This window comes from Amphibalanus amphitrite, unplaced genomic scaffold (assembly GCF_019059575.1).
Source record: "Amphibalanus amphitrite isolate SeventyFive unplaced genomic scaffold, NRLGWU_Aamphi_draft 001482F_arrow, whole genome shotgun sequence".
In the NCBI taxonomy this organism is placed as follows: Eukaryota; Metazoa; Arthropoda; class Thecostraca; order Balanomorpha; family Balanidae; genus Amphibalanus; species Amphibalanus amphitrite.
The window spans coordinates 31,121-58,823 of record NW_024882975.1 but is presented as its reverse complement, the minus strand read 5'-3'; the positions used below and the strand labels follow the sequence as shown (position 1 = coordinate 58,823).

Genomic DNA, 27,703 nt, shown 5'->3' with positions numbered 1-27,703 from the left:
ATAATCCATAACATTGATAATGTAAAAAGCTACCAGGTCTCTTGTTCCAGTTCTGCCTCACAACCCATGGCAATGATTTTGCTCTCTATATATGTCTACACAGTCTGGTTCGTTTTCTCTTCGTGTAGCTATCTAGCCCCTTGCAGCTGGTCGCTCAACCATAGATATTTATTGAAGTGCTTACAGACAAAACCTAGTGCAGGGTCCTTAGTGGCCCATGTGCAACATAAACCTCATGGTCCAGCTTCCAGGATTCTTGAGGTCCCTCAACAAAATGGTGGTGTAGGTCCAGACCGTTCTCCTAAGATCCCATGACAAATAATAAAACTGGTACTGAAGGTCTACATTCTGCAGGGTCTTGCAGCATACCAAAATTTTGAGGTCCTAACCCCTGGGTTTCCATGGTTTTACGGCATATGAAATGTTGAGGTCCTGGGTTTCTAAGGTCTCATGTCACATGAAATGTTGATGTCCTGGGATTCCAAGGTCTCACGGCATATGCAAATGTTGAGGTCCTGGGATTCCAAGGTCTCGCGACATATGCAAATGTTGAGGTCCTGGGATTCCAAGGTCTCGCGGCATATGGATGTTTTAAGGTCCTGGGATTCCAAGGTCTCGCGGCATATGGATGTTTTAAGGTCCTGGGTTTCCAAGGTCTCGCGACAAAAATGACAATGCAAGGTCCAGGATCCATCAAGGTCCCAGACCTTGGACTCTGCGAACCCTGGATCTCGGATCTTTTTGGGACCTTGGCACAAGTCTGGTCCTTAGCTATTACCAGCATCATCTCCATTTCATCGTCCGATTTTGCCAACAGGGGTTTTGTTTTTGTTGCGCTTGTTCGCCGATATTTCCACCCAGGCCCGCTGGAAGAGACGCGACCGTAGGGCGTGTTGGGCTGTCCATCGCTGAAGTGTTTTCAGCTGGAAACTGAATTACCGTGCTCCACAGGCCCATCAGTTTGGCTGGCCTCAACCCTGCTGTGGTGGCAAGGTCAGCCCTCCGTCCGCCACAATCAGCCCGAGTCTCAAACTGTCAAGGTCAAATGGCTTCGCCCGGGGCGGCTGATGGATAGGGCGAGGTTGTTTCATTCGTGTGGGATAAAGGCTCGCCCGATGGATCTCCGGCCAAGCGGCCAACTCCAGCGGTATTTGGGGAGATTTCCGGTGCTGCTGACTCGAGCGTGTGAAGTTGCTGGGCTTTGTGTGGCGTCATGCGGCGGGACATTGCTCGGACTGGATGGTAACGGAGTGGACTGCGGTGATTACGGGCTTCTCAGACGGGCCTGAGCCGGCCACTACATCGGAATTAACTGCCTTCAAGGCTGAAAAACTGACTGGCTTGTTTCACAACCTCACTTCCTTGCAGTCTGTTTCCTCTGACGCGGATTATAGGACGTTTACCCCAATGGACGCGCTGGTATTAGCTTGAGGTGATGCTCATTTCGGTAGCAGTTTGCTGTACCGACAGGATTGTGGCAAAGATAGGCATTTCTGGGATATCCTGGCCTCCGCCCAGCCAGGCTGGCTGCGAAATAATCCGACAGGTGCCTTGCCCTGCAAAGCTGTTGGGTTTCAGGTTATCAAACTGGATAACCCGATGGCTCACACTAGTGTTGCCCGCACCTGACCTATGTAGCTTATTTAAAGGTAGTGTGCCACCTTTGAAAGATTTCCCATTTTATTTTTCCTAGGATAAGAAGCTTCTGTTTTTACCTAATATCGCAAAAAAAATAAAAAATGGGCCTGGAATAGTGCCTTTTTCGCCTAAAAGTTTATCGGTTTTTCGATATGTATAACAACTGTAGTGGGCTGAGCTGCAAACAGGCGTCGGCAACAATCGCGAATGCGGCGCACATGTGACAATTTAAGCAAAGGTCATAGAGAGTTCAGTGTTATAGAGTTACGACGTACGGGAATCAGTTATCAGCTGTCTAATCGTAGACAACACAATGTCGAGCCTTAAACTGTAAGCCTGTATTGGTATTGTTTCTTTTATTTGGCTGTCGAACATTATTTATGGTTTGAAATATGATTTTATGTAAAATAATTGATATGAAAAAGCCGTCTCTTAAGTTATGACCCCATTTCACCACACGCAAGTGGCAGAAATGACAATGATCAGCTGACGCATTTTTCTTGGCCGAAGTCAGAGCGCGCGGCCCGACGCACCACCACCGCACCACAAAGTATGAGCAGAAGCCGCGCCCAAAGCCAGGGCCCCGGTAACGTGAGGTAGCCGAGTCGGTGCAGCGTGCGCTGACCCAAGCCGGGGCCGCAGCTTTGGGCGCGGTCTACCGCATCCCCCCGGGCTATCACATGACACCGGGAGGACGCGCGGCCCCGGCTTGGGTCAGCGCACGCTGCCCTGACTCGGCTACCTCACGTTACCGGGGCCCTGGCTTTGGGCGCGGTCTACCGCACCACCTAACAGGCGTGTTCGAAACCGCAGGAGATGATGATGAACGGGTTTATCGAAACTTGATTGGATGAGCATATCGGTAATAGCGATTTCAGTGTGTGCATTTATTGTTCATAGTGGTGTGAAATGTGGTTGGGGTACGACCGACAACCCGTCGGGGCGAATTTCGCACTGGGGTACTCAAAATTTGAAGAATTTAAGACGTTTCCATGAGTTTTGAAGGTATGGATAAGTTCTAAAAATCCGGTTCTCCTTATCTGGGCCATTAACTCCATACGGTCCAGGAAAGCTGGCACACTACCTTTAAGTCGTCTTGGAGCTTTGTCAGACGACAGCTATTGATGTATTTGCGTATTCTCAAGTTGTTTCCAGAGCTTTCTGGTGTGGAACGGTCTTTCGTGCGACTTTGCCTGACGAGATCCATGCTGAATCACCGCTCACCTCCGCCTTTTCGTCTATTTTCTACATCTTGTGCAACGGCCGCCATTTCTCCGCTTCTTTCATCCTCGTACGTGCTCGTTTCGTTCGGGATAGCGGTAAGGGCGGCGTTTGATGGAGTCGCGTCGTTGGCACGCTTCCACGCCGTCGCGCAGGCCCGCTCGTTTGCGTACAGTCTGTCTTAAAAGTACCGCGCAAAGTGACGGTGGATCCATCGAGCCTGACTGAGGAAGGGCCTGCCAAATTTGGGTCACCGAAGCAATTGACATCCTCGTCCATTCCCTAGGTCAATTGGTCGGTGACTTTCAAATTAAAGCAGACCCTTTCTCGGTCAGGCTTGATGGATCCACCGCCACTTTGCGCGGTACTTTTAAGACAGACTGTACACCCCGCGAAACTCTGCGACTCCGGCCGGGGTTCGGCGTTTGCTGCACGGCTGAGCGGCGTGACTGTGCGCTCGCGGTGACGTCTGCCGGGAGGAGGAGGATGCTCGGTGGTTTATTTTAGCCGACCTCTGTGTCTGGAGCGGCCGCCGGCGGAGACGGCGCACCAGTCCCGCGGGAGACGCTGTCGGCTAGACAGGGCACAGCGCGCCGCCGCCGGCTCTCTCGCTCCCCAGTGTCGGGTGGACAGCTGAGCTGGCCGCGTCTGGCGAGGGGTTGGCTCCGAGCCGCGGTCGTGGTTCCAGCAGTGTTGGATCCTCTGCGAGTGGAGCTAGTCGTGAGTGGTGGTGGCGCTGTTGGACGCGCGTCTAGTCAAAGTGGTAGTGCGAGTAGTGTAGCGCTAGTGCCAATTCAGTGTTTAGTCTGGTTCAAACGAGAAAACAGCGTTGCGCATGAGAGGTGCGTGGGATATCTTTGTCGTGGAAACAACCGATGCGTCGTTAGAGGTGATAACCAGTGACACAGCAAGGGACGTTGTGCTCCGTTGATTCTGTCGCCTATCAGGCGGTCGCTGAGAGCCTCTTGACTTGGCAGCGTGGTTCGCCTGTGACGGACCCCGCCTAGCAACAGCGCCAGTGCCAGTGAGAAGATCTCCAGCAGTCATCAGATCACGACCCAGAATCAGTCCGGTGGAGTCGTCAGCGTCGGACATCTCGCCGCAATCCATCACGTGACGAGACTGAGGACCGCGCTCGTACCGCGTCACAGCTGTCCTCACGTGACGTGTAAACAAGGGACGTGACGTGGGCAAGACGAGAGCAGTGAGCATCCGCGACCCGCCGCCCGAGTCAGGCTGGGTCATGGGCCATCTGGAGCAGAAGGGCGTCCTGGTGCGGCGCAGGAAGGTTTCCATTGCTGTGACGGTACGTTTGTCTCGTATGAGCCTGGCTGGTAACTCTGTCCTGTTGGGAGTGAGTTGGATGTCTGGTATCAACCCACATCCGCGATTTATCCCAGTGTGTATCAAACGTCACCTGATAGCATATCCGTCAGCCATGTGACTGCAAGCCGCATGGTAACATGGCAATGGCGCTCAGCCATGAACCATGACATAGCAATGTCCAGAAATCAGAGGATTAGTTGGGCGTGTTTCGAAGTGGAAAATTGAGTTCTGCTGCACATAAAGTTCCAACTATTGCTGTCTGACTTAAGTAGAAAATTGCCCGGTAGCGTCATTTGATTTAACTTTTACAAATGGTGATGTTCAATTTTGGCCTCTTGGATCTGACGTTTGTAGCCGTGACGTGGCTGAATTGTCCCAACTTTGGACGAACTTCGCCGCAGATTTGTCGTGCTGACAGGCTCAGCGCATGGACTTGTTCTAGTGCGCAATTTTGGGGAACATCACTGACTAGCTATGCAACGGGACTCAAAGCGATGAAACTCGAGGATTTTGTCTGGTTTTATTTTCCGTTAATCAAAGAAAACGTGATGGGAAAGGTGCTGAAAACTGGGAAATTTGCAATCCCCAACGGTTATGTAAGTAATTTGGAACGTGCAGACCCGTGTTTATCATGCCTGGTAAATTGTAATAATTAAGTACAAATTCCATTGACTTATGTAATTTTATCCGAGTATTTTTATCTGTCAATATAGCACTGCATTAAATGATCGGCAGCTGAACACAGGAACAATGCTTTACAGAAAAGTTGTGTTCTGAATTGCATTTGCCGTGCATGAATGGCACTCGTACTAATGCATTATGGAAAAGGCAACCCTACACATGCATGCAATGCATTATTGCGACTACCCATTAGAATCACCCCGTAACCAGTTTGTCACAGCCAAAACTACAGCAGCTCTGGCACTTAGTGATGTTTGATACTCCCTTGTTGTTCAGGGGCCTCGGATAGCTCCTGAACAGCGATCACGACGTGTGCCGGTCGTGACTCACGTTTGCTTGATCAATACGCTAATGTGGGCCACATAGTCCGATTATTGAGATTAGGGACTCGTCGTTTCGTGGCGGCTTCACCTCTCCCCTCCCCTCTATCCTGTCTGGTCGCAGCTGTCTGACCTTCCCCTCCCCGCCACGGTCACCCACTGAGAGCCATCCGCCGCGGCGAGTCGTCACTGCACAGACTGGGTCGTCTGTTTTAATGGGGCTATCGGGCTGTGAAGCGGTTGATGGACCCTCGGAGACCCTCTGGCCACGCTCCTGTTCCTTGCGATCCGTTCCTGTCCCCGGTGACCCTCTCCTGCTCTCTCGCGATCCGCTCCTGCTCTGTCCGCGATCCGCTTAGAAGCGGAGAGCAGAACTGCTCTCTTGCGACCCTCTCCTGCTCTCTCGCGATCCGCTCCTCTCTCGCGCCCCGTCCCCTTCGCCCAGCTGCTTTGTCATGTCGATCGATGACTTAGCAGGGACAAGGGAATAGGCCGCCTCATGTGGGAGGCTGGTGGCATGTGCCCGCCCCGTCACCAGAGCACATGTGGGCGGTCATGGCTCGGGTGCGACCCACTGGCATGGCAGAGCGAGCTTCATTAAACGAACTCGATCGATATAAAGTTATGGGGCGCTAAAATAGCCAGCGGTCGTTGCGCGAGAGCTGACGAGGCTTAGAATGTCGCACAAAGTGAATTGGCTAAGTTCCATTACACTTGAACTAATTCTAGTTACAGAGATAGCGTCGCGGACAAATTTATTACAGCGTGATTGATTAAAGGGACACTCCCACCTTAACATTAGTTTTGAGTTGAGATAGCCAAATTGGTGGCCATGGCCTGCAAATACCGGTTTGGGCACTCACAACATCGAAAAATGCTTTAATTCGAAGATATGGAATTTCAAACTTGCAGTTTTCGGATTCTAAGGGGCTAATGCATTGGAATGCCCCCTTAGAATTTGTGACGTCAGCGGAGATCTAACGATTTTTAAATCTTAGACTAAAACCATCGTTAACACGTGGTGGTATACGCTGCTTTGCGCGCAACGTATGCCGCACTTTAAGGCTGCCAAATTATTGCTTCCAAATAAAGTCGCTAGTAACAGGGGAGATCCCAAAAAGTAAACAAAAGTAAAAGCCTAATATCTTGAAAACCATTGAATATTTTTCGGTGAAATTTGGTAGATATTCGTTTTCGCTCTTTCTGAACCAAGGGACATCACTTTCATGCCAATTCATGAACTTTTTTGAAGGTGGGAGGGTCCCTTTAAGCTCGGCTGTGTCGACAGGAAGAATTAGTTTCATTCTTTAAAGGGACCCTCCCACCTTCAAAAAAGTTTATGAATTGGCATGAAAGTGATGTTGCTCGGTTCAGAAAGAGCGAAAACGAATATCTACCAAATTTCACCGAAAAATATTCACCGGTTTTCAAGATATTGGACTTTTACTTTTGTTTACTTTTTGGGATCTTCGCTGTTCCTAGCGACTTTATTTGGAAGCAATAGTTTGGGAGCTGAAAGTGCGGCACTTGTTGCGCGCAAAGCAGCATATACCACCGCGTGCTACAAAACGTTTTAGTCAAACATTTAAAAATCGTTAGATATCTGCGCTGACGTCACACATTCAGAGGGGTATTCCTATGCATTAGCCCCTCTGAATCAAAATGCTGCAATTTTGAAATTCAATATTTCCGATTTAAGGCATTTCTCGATGTTGTGAGTGCCGAAACTGGTAATTGTGAGCCAGGGACCCCATTTTGGCTATCTCAACTCAAATCTAATGTTAAGGTGGGAGGGTCCCTTTAAATACAGTTCTGAAGTCTCCCAAGTCCCAGCTGAGTATTCCGAGAATTGGCAAGGCCATCGATCAGGTTCTTGATTAGAATTCAGTGTCGTTGATGTGTAACGACGAGCGATGAGCAAGAACTAGTGGTAGGGGCAGCTAAATGGGTCTTGATCTATTTCTTTGCGGTGCTAAGTGTGCTGTTCCGCCCACACCCCATCAATGCTGCTGAATGTAGGCACATGTCGGGCTCCAAGGTACCTACGTGACTAGGCGTGCAACGCCAGCAATATCAGCGGAAAATGTGACAGGATCATATCTGTGGCTTGCAGCCTATGACGTTGGGCTTCGTCACGGATCGTCGGGCTCCGTCCACCTCTTGGTATCTAGATATGAACTATAACGAGTGGTGTTTGGCTGCCTTATCAGTGTGTCGCCATCAGACCCGACAGAGAATCCTTCGCCGTTTGCCGTTGGATCTCATGGTGCATGAGATCTTCGCTGCGTAACTATCCGGCGCCGATACGCGCGTACGATGCTGAGGCGCGTTGTGTCCGGCCCCATCTCATCAGCATTCAGGTCTGTTCCCATCGTCCCTTCAGGATACTCATAGGATCTGCGTTCACTGTCGTATGCCCGCAGGGTACCGTCGGCGAAGTTTTTTTCTCGAGTCTCCCGGGAAGGAGCTTTATCTGGGTGAGCGACGCGTGGACGTCGGGGTCGTAGTGTAGTGGGTGGGTCGCTGGGTGAAATCTCCGACCGGGCTCCGTTGGCGCTTGTAAGTATTTGGGCTCATCCTGAAAGTTTATATTATATGGATCATGATGTCCTGTAAAAGGGAATCTCGTCCTCTTGAAGATTTACGATTCAGGCCTACTGGTCAAGTTTCCTCAGGACTAATGAGCTGGGCAGTTGTCTTCCAGTTTCATTAATTTATGTCACAGTTTCGACGTAGTGGGAGATATAGAATGTTGGGCCTGAGTTCTTTGTGTCCAAAGTGCTTGAGTGGTCTCCAAACGTTGAATGCTTTGCACAGAGAAAGAGATCTGTCACATGTTTTCAAAACGCCTTTGGTGTTGTTCTTCAACTTGTTTGACTGTACTTTGGTTTCAAAGTTTTTTTTTTCATTAGCGTTGGATTAGTTTCCGAATAGTTCATCATGACAGCATGCTGATGGTGAGCTCGATTTCACCATCACGCAATGATTTGTTCTTAGAACGAAACATATATGACAACAACAATGAGCCCTTTTACCAGCACGACCGGTACTTCAATCAATTGTGTCCGCATGAGAGGTCATCTGAGGAGGGGCTTGGGTCCCGGTGCCGGATGTTCCATAGTGATCCCACTCCCCCGTCGTGTCCGGTTTTATCCAGCTCATACCAGACCCCTTCCGTCCTGTCAGACTGCCACGGTAACTGTGATAATCATCCCCACGATGGCGAGATAGCAATTCCCTAGCTTCCAAATTCGCACTTTTTATTCATCTGTCAAGATGGATCACAGCCTCGCTGACTTGGTGACTTCTCTGTGGAGCACCGACTTATTTTACAATCATCTGTGGTGACCACTTGTCTTTGCTGCTCCTGACCCGAGTCAGTGCCACAGTCATAGCGAACCAGCGAGTCTTCTTGAAGCACCTTGAGTGTGGCTGGTCAATTAGGCAAGGGAGCGCCACCAGGTCCAAGGAGCTGACCAATGACGGCCTTTTCTGGCGATCCACCAACTGGCGGTCACACTGGCCCTAATGACATCACCCCTTTCTCCGTGACGTCACCGGACCACGGACATGACGTCACTGTGAAACTGGATACGACATCAAGTTGGCTGTATGGGCTAATGACATAGTTTCGTCGCCATATTTTTGGCTATGGGAAAGTTTCAATGCATGGCTCGAAGTTTGGAGTAGGGAGGCCTCACAATGAGCATTAGGCACATTGTTCGTGGCACCAAACTGTCGTTTAGATTTTCTGGGAAATTGGAGCTAATAGCTCACAGCTTTCCGTTGTATCTCAAAATAAATTAATTCTTGAACTCTATCAGGTGTAAGAAATCGCTCGAAAACAACTGGAGGCTGCGTGAATAGGTACGTTTAACGGGCAACTATCAATCCCCCGATTGGATGGCATTGGACCATGTTGCTGCTGGATTGCTTCCATTCTAATGGTGTTTGGCAGCATAGCAACAGCACCCGCTGTCCCGCCCGGGTTTGAGAACCACCGCCGCTCGTCGAGGACCACTGACTCTCGGAAAAGGCTTTTCGTGTCGGCACGGCAGGCGTCTGAGCGCCTGGGGGCATCTGGCGCGTCTGGTGGCGGTCAGACTGGCCCTGAGGGCCTGAGTGGCGTGACCTCCGGGACTGGCCGGCGGCGGGGGGAGGGGGTGGACAGCCTGTCGCTGTCCGGTTTGGACCGGTGAGGCTGGAGCCGAGCTCGACTGACTGTTTTTGAGTCGCGGATAGGTTTGAGTTGAATCAGTGAGATCGAGATGTCATGTTTGAATTGTATTACTGGTGAGGTGCAAGGTTTTCAGCTGTCAGTGAGCAAGCGTCAGGTGCTCATTGCGTCATTCGTCACTCATGCGTCAAGCGTCATTGGACTGTTCAGTGCTCGGAAGTCTGGTGGACGTAAATTGAATCAACTGGTCGATTAATCGCCTATCTGTAACTCGGAGATTGGATACAGGTACGCCGCCTGCCACCTTGTAAGTTCCTACTCGTATGTGACTGGTCATCCCCACCGCGTCGAGAAGCCAGCAGAGACCCATTAATTCGGAGAATAGAGACACCTGGGCCTGGTTTCATAAAGCAAGTCCGTAGCTTGCGCCGGTTTTTGGTCCTGCATTGCGCGTGCATGTGAAGCGATGGCGATAGTTTGAATCGTTGAATGTATTTATCTTGCAAGCAAGCAATTTATTTATCTTGCAAGCAAGCAAGAACAGAAGGGAGAAGGGGAAATAAATTTATTGCTTCACATGCGCTTGCAATACAAGCCCAAAAACTGGCGGAAGTTACGGACTCGTTTTATGAAACGAGGCCCAGGTAGAGGGCGGATCCTCATGGGTCATCTCATGACGGGCTATCACACAGAGTGATCCCCATTGATCATCTTAGGGCGGTCACCGGGCAACTGTTGCTGGAGGTCCAGATCTTCCCGAGAGCTCCCCATTCTTCCGCGAAATGATGATAGAGGAAGAAGCTTTGCGCACGGCGCTGAATTGGTCCCTAGGGTAGCCCTCGTAGAATGAGCAACCCTGTTGTTTGTGCACACTGATCCCGTTTGCGTGTGTGTGGAGGGTATCACATTGTCCATTATTACATGCACTTCTTTCTCTATGATTATTACATGGTTGTGATTTCCGTGATGAGCAGATCCCTAAGAGCACAACCCAAGCCACACATATGTATGCTAGCGGCGAGCCCAATCATTTCTTCTCCGCGCCGCGCTCAGTGTGGTCTCGATGAAATCTTTTGTTCGTCGGCGCCTTGCCTGGTGCTGCAACCGATTGGACTGGGATGGTCGTGTTTGTTAGAGGGTGCGAGTAAAAACGCCTCCTTCTTTCTCTCCCGTGTGTTTGTGTAGGGTCACTGCAATGGGAAGGCCTGTCCTCGTGTCCATGCCAATATTGCAGTTAACGGTTACTGCAATAGTCTGTTCGTACAGTGGCATGTGTTCAGTGAACAGAGAAAACGGATGGGGATCGCGCTATTGATCTTTTAAAGTTTTCAACTGGCTCAGATTACTATCTCGTACTTTCCGAACAAGACGAGCTATTCGGGAATCGTAGCATCATTAAAACAGATCTGATCTTTTCCACCTGGTAACTTTATTTCAGGCTGGATGACAAGATCTTGACCATTCAGCCAGAGCGGCCTGAGCTTGTGGAACAATTGGCTGTTATTCACATTTGCACACCCACGCGCCTTCCCGCTTTGCAGCGCAATTATTTCCCCAAGAACTTGTTCCGAAACATCGCCTGTTCCTTATCTACTTGCATCTCATTCTCATCAGAATGCTGCGCGTAGATGAAGCGTGTGCTGCAGTTTTCCCTTCGCTTTCGTGACTTCATCTCATCGGTTCATGCCCGCGTGCCGGAGCTCTGCCGTGCTGCAGCCCCGGTGATTGAACCAACGCCCTTGGGCTGCTCTTGAACTTGCGAGCCGCTCCTCTGGCTCTGTCTGCAGAGCGACGGAGTGTTATCCGCTCCCCATTTCGTCCCCCCAGTGAGCGACGGGCAGAGCGGACACCCTCGGCGGCTGAGCCAGCCCCCAGGCGCTGTGAGCCCACTGGATCCTCCGTCCCTGCGGACTCAGCCGAACTCGCAGTCCAAACAGAACAGCAGCGGGGGGGGGGGGCATCGACCGCTGGCATGTGCACACTGACCCAGCTGACTGCCCCGCCCCGCCCCGCCCCGCCCCGCCCCGCCCCGCGTCTCGGGACCCCTCCCCCGGCTCCCCGGCCCCCTGCCGGGCCCGCTGCTGGCTCGACAAGGAAGTTCGGCCGGGCCAAGTGGACCGCTGCCAGGGCCATGTGGCCGCCCCGGGCCCGGCGCCGACGCCGCAGGGGGCGCGTTGCAGCACAGGTGGCGGGGGGGGGGGGAGGAGGGGGCTCGTTAGGGCTCGTAGGTGACCCAGTCTGTGGTTATTCGGGCCACAGCCGGCTGGTAACTGCTCGGCTCCTCGGGTCACGTCCTACGCGCGAGAGCTGTGCCAAATGGTGGGATGGCTGTGAGTCTCAGCCGGCCTCTGAAGATATCAGCTTCTGAGAAAGGTGCAGGCTAATATCATCGCTTTTTGCAATGCCTTTGCTTGTTTTTGTGAGCTCCTAAAGATTCCCTGAGACTGCCAGAAAGTCTATTTTTATGTTTTCCGTTAGACTGTGACATAAACGCATCTGGTCACCAGCTTCTCCCGTCTGTGACTCCTTCCTTCCCTCCCTCCCTCTCCTTCTCCCTCCCTCCCTCCCTCTCTCTCCCCCACTCTCTCTCTCTCTCTCTCTCTCTCTCTCTCTCTCTCTCTCTCTATCTCTCTCTCCCTCCCTCCCTCCCTCCCTCCCTCTCCCGAGGGGACTGCAGAGCTGCTACTTTGCCTATGTATGTACGGGCCAGACCGCGCCAGTATATTGAGTATCCTCGCCCAGGAGATCGCTCGCCGACCATACAGCCGAGTCCACGGGGATTTGATGCGCCAGCGCTGGTCTGCTGTGCGCTGCAATCGCCATGCGATTATGGACGGAGCGGGACGCGTGCATGATACCCTACAGATGAGTGAGCTGTGAGCCTTGATCAGTTCCATAACGCTTTGAAAATATTTCAAAATTAAAGCATTGGCCGATGATGCCAGTGATATCAGTTTTTGGCAGCTTTTGAGCTCGTTTTCTGGCGTCGACATTGTGACAACATATCACCTGTCGCCTTCCCTCTGCCCGCGTCCTCGTCCCACGTCCTCTCGGCGGCTCGTGCGTTAATTCTGACCGTTTGTTGCACGCAATGACGGCTCATTTCAATTACGTCGGATTATGAACGCTTCCTGCGGCCGGGCGCTGCCGACGGGCCGGCTGTCCTCAGTTGGTCGGGAGGGGCTGTGACGAGGGGTTCTGTGAAGTGGACTGCATCTCTGGGCGATTGAACAGAGTGGACTGTCCCGTGGACTAAGCCATGGATTTATTGGGGTGTGGACTGTAGACTGAACGATGGTCTGAATTTTTGACTTATAGCTCCGAAAGGCGGGGTTGATAATTATTGGTGAAGTCTTTACCTTCGGAGAGTGTATCTACCCCCCACCCGTTGGTTTTCGCGGACCCGATACTTCCTTGAAATCATCGACTTTGACCCCGTGAGTGTGCAGATGCCTTTGGATGCGTCGCGCTGCACTTTAGTAATAGTATTTGCAGTCTGGTGCTGCTGTCAGACAAGTGCATAGGGACGACAATGTAAACACGCGCGATGAATGTTGATGGCAGCTGGTTTGGCCGCTCCGTATCTTGTAGTCCGCAGTTGTATACAACCCTCGCATGTTGACTCGCACGAATGACTCAAACTATTTACAAAATTTTATTAAGGCCAAGTTTATTTAAGCTAAGTCCCGGCTTGCTGTGCTTGCCATTTCGTTTCATTTCCAGTTCTCGTTTCTGAATCTCGGGCCGAGCCTCTCGTGGACATTTGGCGTGACTGATATGCCGTCTGACCTACTCTTTGATCTGCCGTCCGTGACCTGTGACCTGTGACCTCTGACCTTTGACCTCTCTGCGTTCCAGGAGGAGGAGGAGACGACCGGCTCGGCGGCGCCGGCGACCAAGACAGACCAGATGGCCCCGCCGGAGCAGGGCGGCGCCCGTCCGCGGGCCGGCACCTGGTCCCTGGGACACTCGCGCCACCTATCTGGACCGCCAGGTGAGACCGCGGGACCGCGCCCGGTCCTGGTCCTGGCACCCTGTCCTAATCCCTGGTCCCGTCTCTGTCCCAGTCACAATCCTAGTCACAGTCCCAGTCCCAGTCCTTGTCCCAGTCCTGCCCCCGCCTCCGACCTCGCCCCGCCTAGCTGAGGCGGCACTGAAGTTAAGAAATTAAAGATGAGCTATTCGGTCGCGATTCTCGGTACAACACGCTTCAAGGGAGTTTGATTGTAGTTGTCCTGGAAAGTTGGTCACGCAGTGAGCTCGAAATGGATTAAGGTCCTGGCTGCTGCGTGCAGGCGTGACAATTGAGAGTCTGTGGTTCTGGGACGTGTAATCCTATATCGCCTGGGTGTTTGCCGCTGTAAGCATTTTCTGTGTAACTGGCGTATAAGCCCAGCGCGGCCGCCGCTTCAGATTTGATGAATTAGCGATGATATTTAACTCAATGTAGTGGATTACCAGGCTGGTTAGCCTTATTTGGTTGATTAAGTTTCAGACGTTTTTGACATGGCTCGCAGTTGTAATTGCTCTCATGATCCGCGTCCCTGTTTGTCTCTTCCCTTCATGGCCTGTTTTGCACCAATCCTTCATTTTTCTCAACTCTATCCCTAGCTCCTTTCCAGTGTAATTTTCGGCTTCCGTCTCTTACTTCATTGCCTTCTGTGCTGTCCTCCCCACATCAAACTAGTTCTATCTGCTACCTTTTCCATTTTGCATCCTCCGATCCTTCTTCTCTTCTGCCTTTTCTTTCGCCTTCGCCTTCACCTCCGCCTAGACCCTCTCGGCTCTCGTCCTCAGGCGTTGCCGCGGCTGCCCCGCGGCTCGTGTAGGTGGGAGTGGGGGGGGGGAGGGGGAGGGAGGGCCGGAAGGCAGAATGTGCTCGGTTTGTTTATCGTTGGCCCAATTTCAGCCTCCTATGTCGGCCGACGGCTGATCTGGGGCTGGGTAACACGTCAGCGCCATCTGTGCGATAATGGTGCTTATACTATAGTTACTGTATCCCGCCGCCAGGTGGCTGACTTGTTGCGCTAGCCCGGCAGTTGCTGGGGTATTTCGCCACCCACCGTTTGCTGGGGGGGGGAAGGGGGGGGGGCGTTAAACGCCCCCAGCCGATAACTCGAGAACCAATAGGCGCAGCGAAACGCACGAGGCGGCAAACGAAAGAACGCGACGAGACGCTTCAGATGAGTGCTTAAAAATTGAATTTTGAGGTCACAGGTCGGGTCAAGGTCAGGTCAAACACCTGAAATCGGGCTTTCAGTAGCATGGACTTCAGGACTTCGCAATGGGCGCCTCTCGTCATAAACTCTGTCAAAACGGTGCACAATCCATCATATAAGGCCTACAAGAGTGTCAGCTCCATGTAGGGGTCAGTCAAGCATAGGTCAGGGTCAAGGTCAGGTCAACCGGGTAGGCACATGTCCCCGAAAATCAAAACTGATATTCGCAGCCTGTGACACATGTTTTATAGGTAATTTGGGGCGTAGAACACGATGGTGACATTCATTTTATCATATGTGTACGTGTTTGGCTCAAAAAGTTCAATTTAAGAAATGCATGTATCATGGTCGTGAAGCAGTCACGAGAAATTTCCAAGATTCAGTTCAAGATTATGGAAAATGTGGAACGATAATCAATAATCGAAGATAGCCATTTGATTGATCATGGTATTGGCAGTCTAATGGCGTTTACGGCATGTCTGTATGTCTATTCTGTGATTTTATATGATTTTTTGAACATATGCCGTTTTTGGTCGAAAACTCAGAAATCATGACGTCACTAAAACCTCGATATCTCAAAAATTTTCCGACCGATTTTTTTTTTGAAACTTTGTCAAAATAGACTTCAATCAATTCCCTACAGGTACCGAAAATTTGGCGCGCCTGCGGCGCGCCGTTTTTATGCTATGGCCCGGCGAAAAAGTGGGGGCGTTTAAAGCCCCCCCCCCAGCAACTCGCGGGCTAGCGCAAGAGAGGTGTAGCGATCGATGTTGGTTTACAAGAGCCTTGTTATTTAATCCTACCAACAATAAGATTTTTGACCATGAACGACAACCATTGAGCTGCTGCTGCTCGACGTAGCTCACGGTTTGTGGTCGTTTGTTTTGAGATTCAGCATCTCGGAAACAGCTGCTATGAAAAATGGCATCCATAAAGCTGGCCAGATTGACGAGCTGAATTTAGCGTTCACGGAAAGGCTGTAAGGATAAGTTTGTTTTCGCCCAAAATAAACTACACAGACATATGTGAGGTTATTGATCTCGGGTATTGCGAGCTAGTTGAATGCCCCCTTGCATGCAATGAAGGATTATTGAATAACACTCGGTTGTTAAGTTTCCTTGTTTGCGGTTTTTGATGAATGCCTAATGTGATGTAAGTGTGTGGTCTCCGGACTAAAGTGGTTTGAGTTGTATTGTTTTGCATCGAGAGGCTCCTAATATGGGAGATATTTGTGCCAACAAAAATATTTTTCTAACAATCCCCCTTGGTATTTTGTGAACTGTTTTACCCGCTTTCCGATGTCTCCGGAACTGTTCGATAGCAACCATTCTCATTTATACAGGGTGTTGGTTAGTGGTTAGGTGTTGGTTACCCTCGCCATCGTCCCGATTCCGTCCTAGTTGTCTCGTAGCTGGCGTGCTGTCATCTCTGCCCCCTCTCTGTATCTTTCTCTCTCCCTCTTTCCCTCCTCCATCCCTCTCTCTCCCTCTCCCCTCTCCTCCCGCTGTCATCTCTCCACCCTCCTCACCTCAGCCCGTCGCCACCTCCACCGCGCTGCACCAACCTACCATCAGCTGACGGCCGCCCGTGCACACTGCACAGTGCACGGCCATGTGCACAGCCTCGTGCACGTGCACCTGGCCGGGCGTCCTTGGGCGGCCGACAGGGCGGCTCCGGCACGTCGGCTGATATTCGCTGACCGCTGTCGGCACATAGGTACTCTCCTGAGTGGTGGGTGGACCGCCCGACCGGGCTCAGGGCTGGGAGGGAGGGAGGAAGGGGGGGGGGGAGGGATGGGATCAGTGGGTGGGTGGGAGTCCTGTCATCATCACATTGCGTGGAATGGTATGGTTAATGGTTTTGAAGGTTTGGTATTTGCTTGGGTTTAGTCTATGCATTCCCTGCCATTGCTTTATGTCTGTGATCAGAAGGTAGCGTGTTTTGGTTACAGAAACTGTGAACTCTGTAATTAAATCTCCGATTGTGAGGGCGTTCAGTGACCTGTATCAGTGGATGGTCCATCCTCTACAGAGACCATGTTGTTTGCGGTGCTAAGGGTGTCTCGATGGATGAGACAGCGGGCCATGTGGTCGAGATGTCCAACCTATAACCGATGGTCGGTTCTTGTTGACGCAACAGACTGATGTGCTGATAGGACGATGGATCGGTCGGGGTGGGTCTGGGTTTAGTGGTTGTATAGTATTTGCTTCGCCATTGCACCGGTCGGACCTTTCGCGAAAAAGAAAAAATGCCAGCACTATGCTGTGTTCAGCAGTGGATCGTCTGCGATGGTAGACTTCGTACTTCCGTGTGACTGGTAGGATATTGATGAATGTCTGTCTTTGAAACTTCAAGCTTGATTTGATATAGGCCAGTCATTAGTGAGTTGTTAGGCCAGACATCATTGCTCTCCAGGCCGATCGAACGGAGACCGATTGAGCGTCGCCGCCGCCGAAACATGACGTGAAATATGGCGTCGTGTCACCGCCTGTCCGCCTGAACTGTGATAATGAGTTCCGTTCGACGATTTACGAGATCACCCAATCACCCGGGCACCGTTCAGTGTACTCCTTTTAGCGCCGTGGACCGCTGCCAGCCGCAAACACACCCATTTCAGACGGGCTGCGCGATCGCCAGAATGGTCGCGGTGGCCAAGTCTGCATAGCAATAGGCGTTGCCGTTGATCTTGCCCGTCTGAGATCGAGGCAATAACTTGAAGTGGACCTTGCTGGCCAGGCTGTCCTGTTGCCGCGGCTCGCTGCTGACATTTCTGCCCCCTCCATACCTCTGTGTCTGCCCCCTCCCCGTCTGTAGTAGGTACCTCCCTGTGCCCCGGGGTATGATGGCATCGGCATGCATAATTCGAGCAGCGACCGGCCCGGGTTGACCGAGCCGAAATGCGGCGGCACGGATCGCTGGACGGCAGTGCGGGGACGCCATGGAGCACGGAGGTGTCACGCTGGCGAGAGAAACTGTCACCGATAGGGTTGGTGACAGCGGTGGCAGCTGTGACTGTGCTGGCAGTGGGGGTAGTGACGGCGGAGGACGCTGCAGTGACAGAGATGGTGACAGCAGAAGTGACAGTGGTGGCAGTAGCAGGGAGAGTGACAAAAGCTGTGGCAGAGCCAGCAGTCGCGTGAAAAGTGTTGACAGCATCGGCAGGAGATGCCGTGATGGCAGCCGTCTCGGAGGCGGGGGTGATATCGGCAGTGACAGTGATACTAGCGGCAGCGACGATGAGAGTAGCGGCAAAGACGGCCGTGACAGCAGGGCTAGCATTGCTCGTGTTGGTGGTAGAAATATCGATGATTTCGATGATTTCAGCTCGGCGTACGAACTTGACATCGAAGCTGAGAGCGTGGTTGGTAGTGCAATCACGACCTCAACTGATTCCAGAGCTGCAAACACCGGTATCGTTGCAATACCTCAGACTGGTGTCGTCGCCTGCCGTAGTGCCAGGCATGACTCTGCAACTGCAAACGGTGCTATACGTCTGGCTAGTAAATCGAACTCCGCCTCCACGTCTAGCACTGGCACTCGAGCTACTTCTACATCATCTAGTGCCTCTGACGGTGCCGTGCCCCGAGTGCGGGCCGTGCGAAGCTGTGGACCCACCGCCAGTCCTGCCGCTGTGCGGAACTCCGGCGCCGGAATAGCGACAGGAGCGGCTTCTGGTGCTGCTGTGGAGAGTCGCAACGTGCGTGATGCGATGGACGAAGTACAGGGAGTTACAGATGAGACTGTCATCGGAGCTACTGTCGCCATCGAAGCCAGTGAAGGAGCTGCCATTGCAGACACTATTGGAGCTGGAGGTAGCATCAGCGCCGTCACCGCTGCCCCTGCCGCCGCCTCCGCCGCCGTCACTGCCGTCAGCGCCGCCTCCGCCGCCACCGTCATCGGGGGCTCCCCCAGCCTCGGCGCGGTCTCCGACCCCCACCCTGACCCCGGCCCCGGCGTGGGCGCCTGCCCCGAGCTCAGCTGCAGCGCTGGCACGGAGCCAGAGGAGCCCCCGGCGGCGGCGGCGGGGGCCCGTCGGAGCCACCCCGCCCGCCGCCGCCGACCCCCGCCCCGTCGGCGTCGACACCACGGCCGGTGGCGGACCCTCGACGGTCAGTGGTCGACGAGACGAGACGAGACAGACGAGACGTCGGGAAAGGGTCGAGAGGTGGTGGGTGGAGCGTGCTGAAAGGCTGGAGAGTACTCGTCAGTAGCATAGCGTGCAATGCTTATTGACTCCCGGTTGGAGGTCTGGGGTCGATAGGTTGCTGTTTGGCGATGAATATTTAATTAATTTATGTTTCCTATGTAGGCTTAGTCGTCAGGTAATCTCTTACGAAGTTGTTGATATATGCCGTCTTGATTCAACACGAACATCAACACGAAGATATTGCATTGCCATGTTGACATTGTCTTGCTCCATCCCTACCTTTGTTGTTCTGTTTGTGTCGCCCTTTGCTAAATGTAACCGCCCACACCAACACAGCGCGACTCGGTCGCCTTCGATAACCCTCACTCACTATGAATGACAGTCGCGACCTCCATCAACCCCCACGGCTCCCTCTGTGAACCTGTTTGACCCTAGTGACCTGTGCGCGACCCGGAGCAGACTCGACCCCCGCTGCAACTCTGAAAGGTTTCGATGGTTAACGCAAACTCCCAAAGGTCTCCTGCAGCGTGTTAACCCGGAATGGATGGTAGATCACAATGTGTTTCTTTAGGGTTATAAAGGTTCTTTGGGTCTGTTGTCCGTGGGCTGGTCTCGCAATCAGCATTCAGCTCATGGCTGTGTGATATGCATGAACTGCTGGTGCCAGATACGGGCTCTTGTCAGTGCATGATACCATCATTACGGGCGTGATGCATCATGACCTGCTGGCTTGGCCAACTAGCTGTGAACCTGCGGATTTATTCAGACCTTCATTAGGTACTCACCTTCGAGTGGCCTCCCACACCTTACGTTTCTGTTTTTACCACCTTTGTACAACTCCTCTCCATGTGACCCTCTATGACCCCAGTGACCCTCCAACTCACCTCACCCTGCCTCCTACCTCAGGCAGTCGGCAGCGGCGGAAATCGGGCGATGACATCGTCAAGCAGGCGGGCGGCGCCCCTCCGACGCCCACGGCGCCCTCCCCGGCGCCCACCGACTCGCCGAGCAAGAAGTCGTCGCTGCTGGACTCGTTCCGACCCCGCTCAAAGTCGGACGCGACACGCTCCATGAGACGGCCCAACATCATCAGCTCCATGAAGACATCGATTCAGGTGAGACGAGGGTACTGAGTGTGGGTGGCGTGAGTTCGAGACCCGCGAGCGGTGTGCGGTTTTTAGTGGATGATTTGATGTGATGAGTTTCATAGAAATCGGTTGTGTGGTTTGTTAGAAGGGTGCTGCTAGGAACGCCAGAAGCAGATTATGATGCCGTTCGTCATGTCCAATTCCACTCCTCATAGACCACAGTTGAATTATTCCTGTTAGATTTTTATATTTACCAGGAAGTTATATCTGTCTGTAAATTATCCTTATTGAAAATCTGAGCAGGAGCGAAAATGACACGGCAGGCATCGAGATTTAACTTCAAAATTAGGAGTTTCGGCGTCTTTGCCTCTACTGCCAATGGCCATAACGGCAGCTCACCGCGTGATGCCTGGAATTGTGGTTTCTGTCACAGCAACAGTGGGATTCCCTCTCCGGACTGACGTTAGCATTAGAGCGAACCCTGCGCCCGGTAACTGGAATCTGAATCCCCTAAGCCGACTATCTCGCGCCGAGATGCGTTATTTAATCCTCGGCCGACGAGCCGAGTTATTAGCGAGTGCGTGCTCTGCGAGAGATCACCTTTAGCATGCCCCGTGCTTGCTATCTGTGATGGAAGCCTACCGTTGACATGGTTTCTCACTTCCTTTGATGCTTTTTTTAGCTTGAAGTCATGTCTCATTTCATGCGCATGAGTTGTGCAATATGCAATATCTAAAGCATGTGCTCATTTTCGATAAGGTGTTGTCACAAGATCTTTTGTAGAAAGTAGAAACAGCTCCAAAGCAAATTTTGTCACTATTGAAACCAATGACATACCTACCCAGGGCTGCCTCAAGGGGCGCTGTTGTCTTTAGAGGATGAAGGATTTAGAGTGTAATTAGCTGATGTAAGGCAAATTAATGCAAACAAGCCCCAGCTCCGTTGTTGCCGTGTATGGGGTGTTTCCGCTCTGCCGGGTAATGTGTTAATTTGTAGAGATTAATGGCCGCAGCTCTATTTTAGGGCACGTCGTACGTCTCAGGCGTGAGTAATTACGCTGAAATTTGTGTGCGGCTGTTACGCTACTGAGCTGACGCTTAAGTTGTTTGGAAGGCCTCTTTGATAAGCGCGGACAAGGCAGATTGTTACCCCAATGCTGCGTCTTTTAAACTCAGATTTCACTCCTGTTTCGATGACTGAGCTGGGTCGATAACAATGCTCTGCTTGAGGGTCATGGTATTTCGGTGTAGCCGTTTTGGGTAACATGCTCAACAGACTTTACGTTTGCCTAGGCTGAACCCTTGAATTATAAACATTCCTTTTTATGGAACCGGCGCTGGATCCGGTGGACCAGAAAGGTCTTCTCCCATCCGCTCTGCTCGTTCTCTCCCTCGCGACACCGCTGTACCCAGCGCAGCCCGCAGTCGGGACTGAGAAGGTGTCTGCCACAGTGGCATGGAGTGACTCCACCCTCTCCGTGTGAACGGGCGGCTGGCACGCGACTCGCCCGGCGCTCCGCCGTCCCGCCGTCCCGCCGTTACGCCGTCCTCGGGGCGATGTGTCTTGGTAAACAATCCCTCCGTTCTGTGAGCCTTCCGTGTGTGCTAGGAGTTGGACAGCTACACAGCTTCGTTACACGACAAAGCGGTTGTGGTGGACGGGCACCCCAGGTGGCTATGTCATGGTTAACATAATTCCTAGCTGAAGTTTAAACATTTATTTATTAACAACATTTCATCCATATGCTTTGCGCGAACTGAAATATGCGCATGGAGTGAAGCGATATTTTATTTTAGAGTGCTCAGTATGGCTGCAGGAAATCTCGTGAGCCCAGCGTAAGCCTGCTGCTTTATTATTTCCGCTGAACTTGGCTACCGGCAGTGCTTATCCAAAGCGTATTATTACCGCTCAGCGCGCCCCTTAGCTAACGACGCCAGACTGCCGGCACAAAGCAAACATGATTAGCCCTGCTCTCCGTCGGTCGAAATTCTCCTCCCGCGCTGTGCTGGCTCCCGGAGCGCCACGGTCGTGTGCACGGGCCCGCGGTCGGGGCACGTGCCACTTGTCACGTGGTGGATTCAGCGCACGGGTCGCATGTCCTGTGACCCGTGAATGTGCATAGAATGCGCGCTCATGGACCTCTGGCTGGGGCAGACATGGCTTATCAGAGTTCAAGGGCAGGAGGAGAGTACATAGGGTACTGCAGCTCCGTACCTTCGAAAGGCCGCCAACTTTACAGTTTTATCTTTGTGTTATTCCTGCGTAGTGCGTAGCGATTTTGTCCGCTGCTATAGCGGCTTTTCAGCAATAGCTTAGAGCTTCTTTTTGTCATCCAGACGAGGAGCTGCTACTTAGTTTGTAAGCTCTCTTTGACAGTGTAACATTTTCCTTAAACAAACTTTGGCAAGCATTCGATAGCATGGGAACGAGTTGCTTGTGGCCATCGGCAACTTTCCCTAACTACCTTTCAACAACATTATATGGCCACTCGAGCATATTTTGTTTAAATAGGTTGTGTTTAAAGTGTATCGCGAAATTGGATGTTCCAAGAATTCTGCTGACCGAAAGGTCACTGCTTTGGAAGTCCGATTTCACATTTCCGTTTGAAGCTGGACCCTGCTACGCACGTGTTCCCGGAATTTCTCCCGGCTGCACTGTCGTGTTTGGTCGTAATAACTTTCAATGGAGCTCAGAGATATTGCTCCGTCTGCGTCACGTATCGAGGAAGCCCTGCTCCGGGACCTCTCCTCTCGCCATCCCAAGTGGTGTGTAATTGCCGCGGTCAGAGACCGAACTCGCCCGCGGGCGGGACTGGACGTGATTGGCACCCGCGGGGTTTCTCCTCTCGCATTAGTTGCGTCATGCGCGACCGACTGCGGGTCGGCGTCCTGGTAATGCCAGCGACCGGCTAAATGTATGGATTCCTCTGACCTGGTAAAGCCAGTGGCCAGCTCAATATACCCTATTCTGGTAATCTACTGACAGACTCAAAATATCCTTACTTTGCCACTGGCCGACTCAAAATAGACGATGCCACACCAAATGCGATCTCGGACGTCGAAAAGGCTAGCACGCATGAGTGAGTGCTGTCGACGCTGAAAGAAGTGGTTAACTTCTGTAAAACCAAGTGTCTGAAAAATGAATGATCGAAATGTCTGGAAGCTGGCAGCATGGCCTATGATTCTACAAGTCCCGTGCTTTATGCTCCAGTGCTCAAACTTAGCTGATAAGTGTCGGATGGAAAGTGGAATAACAGGGGGCTTTTGAACTGCCGAGCTGCTTTCAAAGCTAATGAAGCCCCATGAATGAACGCTACAATGGGTCCCCACCAGCGTCATTACGGATAAGTTTACCCCAACCAGTTGAATGAGCTTTAAACCGCCTCCGTTCAGCGGAAACTTCGAGCATGCAAGTCACGTGACTGAAGCCCTGGACGCGGCTGCAGCCGCAGGGTTTCAGTGTTCGGTGCGCCTGGCCACGTGACTGACGTGACCCCACCAGAGGGGTCACGTCTGGTCGACGCGGTCGACGCGGTCCCTGCCCTGTCCCTGACAGTCAGGGCACCCTGACGGCCGGAGGGTCAGGGTCTGACGGCCGAAGGGTCAGGGTCTGACGGTCAGGGCAGCTCCCGCGCACTCCCCGCGGCCGTTCGGTCTCGTCTCTCGTGGACGGTTCGCCGTGCTGCAGACGGGGCTCGTCGGACAGGTTTCTGATCTGCGGTGGGTTCTGAGAACCGGGCAGGAGTGCCCGCACGAACTGTTAGATAGGCATGGATGGCACCGATGTGTTTTATGGCTTTGCAGCTGTTGTGAATTTTCTGCTGGTGGGTGCTCAAGGCGAGTCCCATATGCATCGTCAAAGTGCATATTGTTGGGTAAAAATGAGATACCATCTTGACCTAGTGCACTATGCACTTTTTCAGTACGAAACCAAAATGCATCAGTCCAGTCCTTGAAAGTTAGATCAAAGATTGCTCAATCCTGATAAATTTGTTCGCTTTTCACTTGCTTCTACTGACAGGTGTTGGCAGCTAATGTGACGCAACATCCTACTCAGACGTGACCCAGTGGGTGCAAACGCGCCGCGCTGAGCTCAAAACACACCCGGATGATACCCAAACTGGACAAATCTGGCGCAAACCGGACACGGTAGTGCGCTGGAGCGGCGGCCAGTTTGACGGGGACCGGGCAGCCGCCGTTAATTGTGTCTCCGTACTGAGGTCCCCTGCGCACCGTGCGTGGTGGCGTGTCGGTTGCGTAACGCGGAGAGGGACACCGACCCCGTGCTGCTGACCGGCCGGCGCGGCGGTGATGGTGGTTGCTGCAGCAGCTGTGACGGTAATGGTGACGGTAGTGGTAAAAAAAAAAATATGGAGAAGTTAAGACGACCCCGATGGGTCGGCGAGCGTCCGCCGTCCCTGTTTCATGTCCCTGTCCTCTGGACAGTCTCTGTCCTCTCTTCCCTGCCGTTGTCCCTGTTCCTTGTCCCCTGTCCTTTGTCCATGTCTCGATGCCTGTTCCTTCCGCCGCGCCGTCCTCTCTTCCGATCCTCTGCCCTGTCCCTGTCTGCCGACAGAAGGCCGCGCCGGTTCTTGGGTCCAGCTGACGCCGGCCGGTCGAACTGTGTCACCGATTGGCGCCGGCTGTGGCGCAGCCGAGACTGTGAGTGATGGCGGGTGACTGCGGCGGTGACGATCGGTGGCGATAGCAGACCCGGCCCGACCCGACCCCGCTCCCGCCCGGCCAGACTGCGTGGCGCCTCACATTGTTCTCGGAACTCAGCCAGACTCACGTCAGGAGACAGCTATTTATTTCAGTGTAGCAGGTTTCCTCTCAATGATAATATTTTTGGAATGTGTTTCCTTTCATTTCAAACGTTTGGAACGTCTTCCTTTCATTCTCGTGAAATATCACGAGAATGCTGCAAAATTGTGCAGCTTTTTATCTGTCTATAAATGCCTTCTTTTTACCTACCTTCGGTGTGAATTGTTACCTACTGCCGACGAAGTTCGAAGATAACCTTTTATGAATCTGCAATCCGCATTCAGCTACATGTGCCATCCACTGATCAAAGCTAGAACATCTTCATCAACATTCACTGACTTTTTCACATGGAACACCAGTAGAGTCAAGAAGCCATCAATCTAGCCCCGCGACGTGATCGATCTCAAGGCCTTACATCATCCTCCCTCGAGTGACGCCATACACCACGCCGAGGCTCCCCTCTCCCTCCCTGCGCCGACCCAGTTTCTCTCCTCTCCATTTCTCACGTCCTCGGTCCGGTCGGCGAACTCTGCTGTGAGCGCTGCTGTCTCTCCCCACCAGCCGGCCCTGACCCTGCCCGCTCCGCTGCCGCCGCTACCGCCGCTGCTACCGCCGCCGCCTACGTCTCCGCGGCTCGCGGTTACCGCCGCGCCGTCGCCACTGCCGATATGGTAGCCTCTACTGCCACTGCCAGCCTCCTGAGTAGTAAAGGAATCTTGCTCAATCCCCGCCGCCTGTTGTGGAATGCGTCGCTCCTGTGGATGCCTCACGGCGATGAACGGTACCTACTGCCAATGGCAGATGCGAGTCTTCGAGTGGAATGCATGCGTAATTGGTTGTCAGCGACTCCGCTGCATGCTATGATGGTAATAGTAACTTGATGTTGATGATGCTTGTTTGCCGGCCGCCTTTGTTTTTGTCATCTATTGATTTCTTTGTTGTCGTACCTATACGACAACACGATGGCGTGTGTATACTGTATACACACTGGCGTACGCTCAGGGCCATCTTATTCCACCAGATGCTACACCATCACTACTGACTGATATTGCAGCTTCCGCTGGCAGGTTTTGCTGCCAAATCTGTTCATTTCCGCTGTTCATTTCCGCTGTTGGCGCCGTCTGTCCGGGCAACATCGAATTCCACCTGTACCTGCTGCCTGCTATCGGCAGTGCAATGGCTTTGTGCACAGAGGTGGAGCCCGCTGCGGGCTAATCCTGTTGCCACTGGCCCGAGGGTCTGTTACGTCACGGTCATGGGACTGGTCAGCGGGCCTGCTCAGCTCACTGCTCAGGTGATGGGTTCGCGGGCAGACGGAATAGTCCGCCCCTGGCCTGGTGGTGCTGGAGTGGTGACTGCGGTGACGCTAGTGACAGTGACGCTGGAAAGTGGTGAGCACAAACCTGGTGGTGACGGCGTCACTGGTGATGATTAGAGACACCACCCGAAGGTCGAAATCTGACCTCCGTCGGAAGGCTGCCATGACCAAACTGCTGGTCTCCATAGTGTCGAGGCGACTTCAGGTTCGTTGGTATTTTTAGATGTGCGTGTTATATTTGCCTTTAGCACCTATTTGTTTTCCGCGTAGCCTTGATTGCTGAACGTCATCTCATGCTGTTGTTGTGGAATGTCACCCTCGATGGTCTTGCTAGATAGTCACGCCCACGCCCTAAGCAAACTACATGTAATGGAGGTTGACATGCAATCACATCTTCACATAAAAAGGGCTGGGCTGATAGCTGTAGATAAACGTCTTACCTACATGTAGAAAGCTGCCCTCATCCGGCCCGCCTCGACTCTGACCACGTAAGGTGAGCAGTGAACTTGATCCCAGCCTTTTCACTTTTTGTCGGTCGAGCTGGGCAGAGCCTTCACCTCAGGAGGTGTGTGTTGTGTAAACACACCGGTTCTCGTGTTTGCGGTCGCGGTCACATGTCTGTGAGATCCCGGTCAGCCGGCCTAGTCTCACCACTTCCCTGCACTGAGAGACGAGTCATGGCTGTGTGTGACGTCACTGGCGCTGTCTGACGTCACGGAGTCTGAGACCGAGTACCGGATTGACTACTTGTCCAGCTCTATGGCGGCAAGGCCGTCATTGTGATGCCTCTCACGAACTTTGAACTGCATGAAGCGGAGGCTCGCCGCTCTGGTTTACCCTGAAGGACGCTCGGTATCACAGAGATAACATTTTTCGTTGCATAACTAGAGCTCCTGTGTTCTTTGGGATGCTTTGTCGGTTGTCCTTCCTATCTCAACTTTTTACGCACACTGCACGTGCACAATGTGCTCTGCATTGTGCGTTTCGTTGTTCGCGATCTTTGCGATTGCCTGCAAACCGAACTAACACATTAGGCGCCGTTGTTTTGCACGATGTTGCAAATCACAACAGATGCATTGGACGAGACTTGAGTACCTACCCTACCCGCAATTTATGGTCTACGCGTTTCAGCCATTATTTAAATCACCTGTGCAAACTTGCACAACTCTTCCGCAGTCCACACCACGTCCCGAGACCCGCTATCCTCCTCTTCCATCGCCTCGTCCGGCCGGCCGACGCGTACCAAGTACCCGCTGACATTTTTGCCCACCTCTATCGGCGGGGAGTACTCTCGCGGCGCGACCGCTACGGCAGCCCAGGGGGGCGACACGGCTATTCGCGCAATGTATTCATTTATGGGCCGCGCGGGGCCTCGCGATGACGCGGCTGGAGGCAACTGCTCAGCGCGCTAGGATACTTCTGGCGGGGCCGGGCGCTGAACGGTGTGCAATGAATGGGTTATGGTCGGGCAGCCAGAGATGAGGCATTGAATTTGAATTGACATCAGCAATCGGGTGGGGAAGGAGAACGTTTCTAATCGAGCTTGGGATGGGGAAAGCCGAAAATATCACGATCGGCTCATAGCTCCGACAGGGCCGGGTGCTGTACCATGTGTAGTATATTTAGGCGGGCAGACAGAGATGAGTTATTGGATTTAAATTCACCTTACCATCGGTTTCTGGTGAGGTTTGAAGACGTCTTCAGTCAAGCTCGGAGTGGGGCAACGGCCACTGGCGGATCCAGGGGAAGGCATTCCCAGCCAGCAATTTTACTCCGGGCCCAAGCAGGCTTAAGTGCGGCTTGCC

At 52.6% G+C, this 27,703-nt stretch overlaps 1 protein-coding gene across 1 annotated transcript in view; it reads left to right on the top strand.

The window, feature by feature from the left end:
* LOC122373349 overlaps positions 1–27,703 on the top strand; it is a 129,705-nt gene that overhangs the window by 80,723 nt on the left and 21,279 nt on the right. The window contains exons 3-4 of the mRNA XM_043351316.1: positions 13,222–13,357; positions 19,636–19,844. Of these exons, the coding sequence (XP_043207251.1) occupies positions 13,222–13,357; positions 19,636–19,844 (345 nt within the window). The remainder of the gene's footprint in view (positions 1–13,221; positions 13,358–19,635; positions 19,845–27,703) is intronic.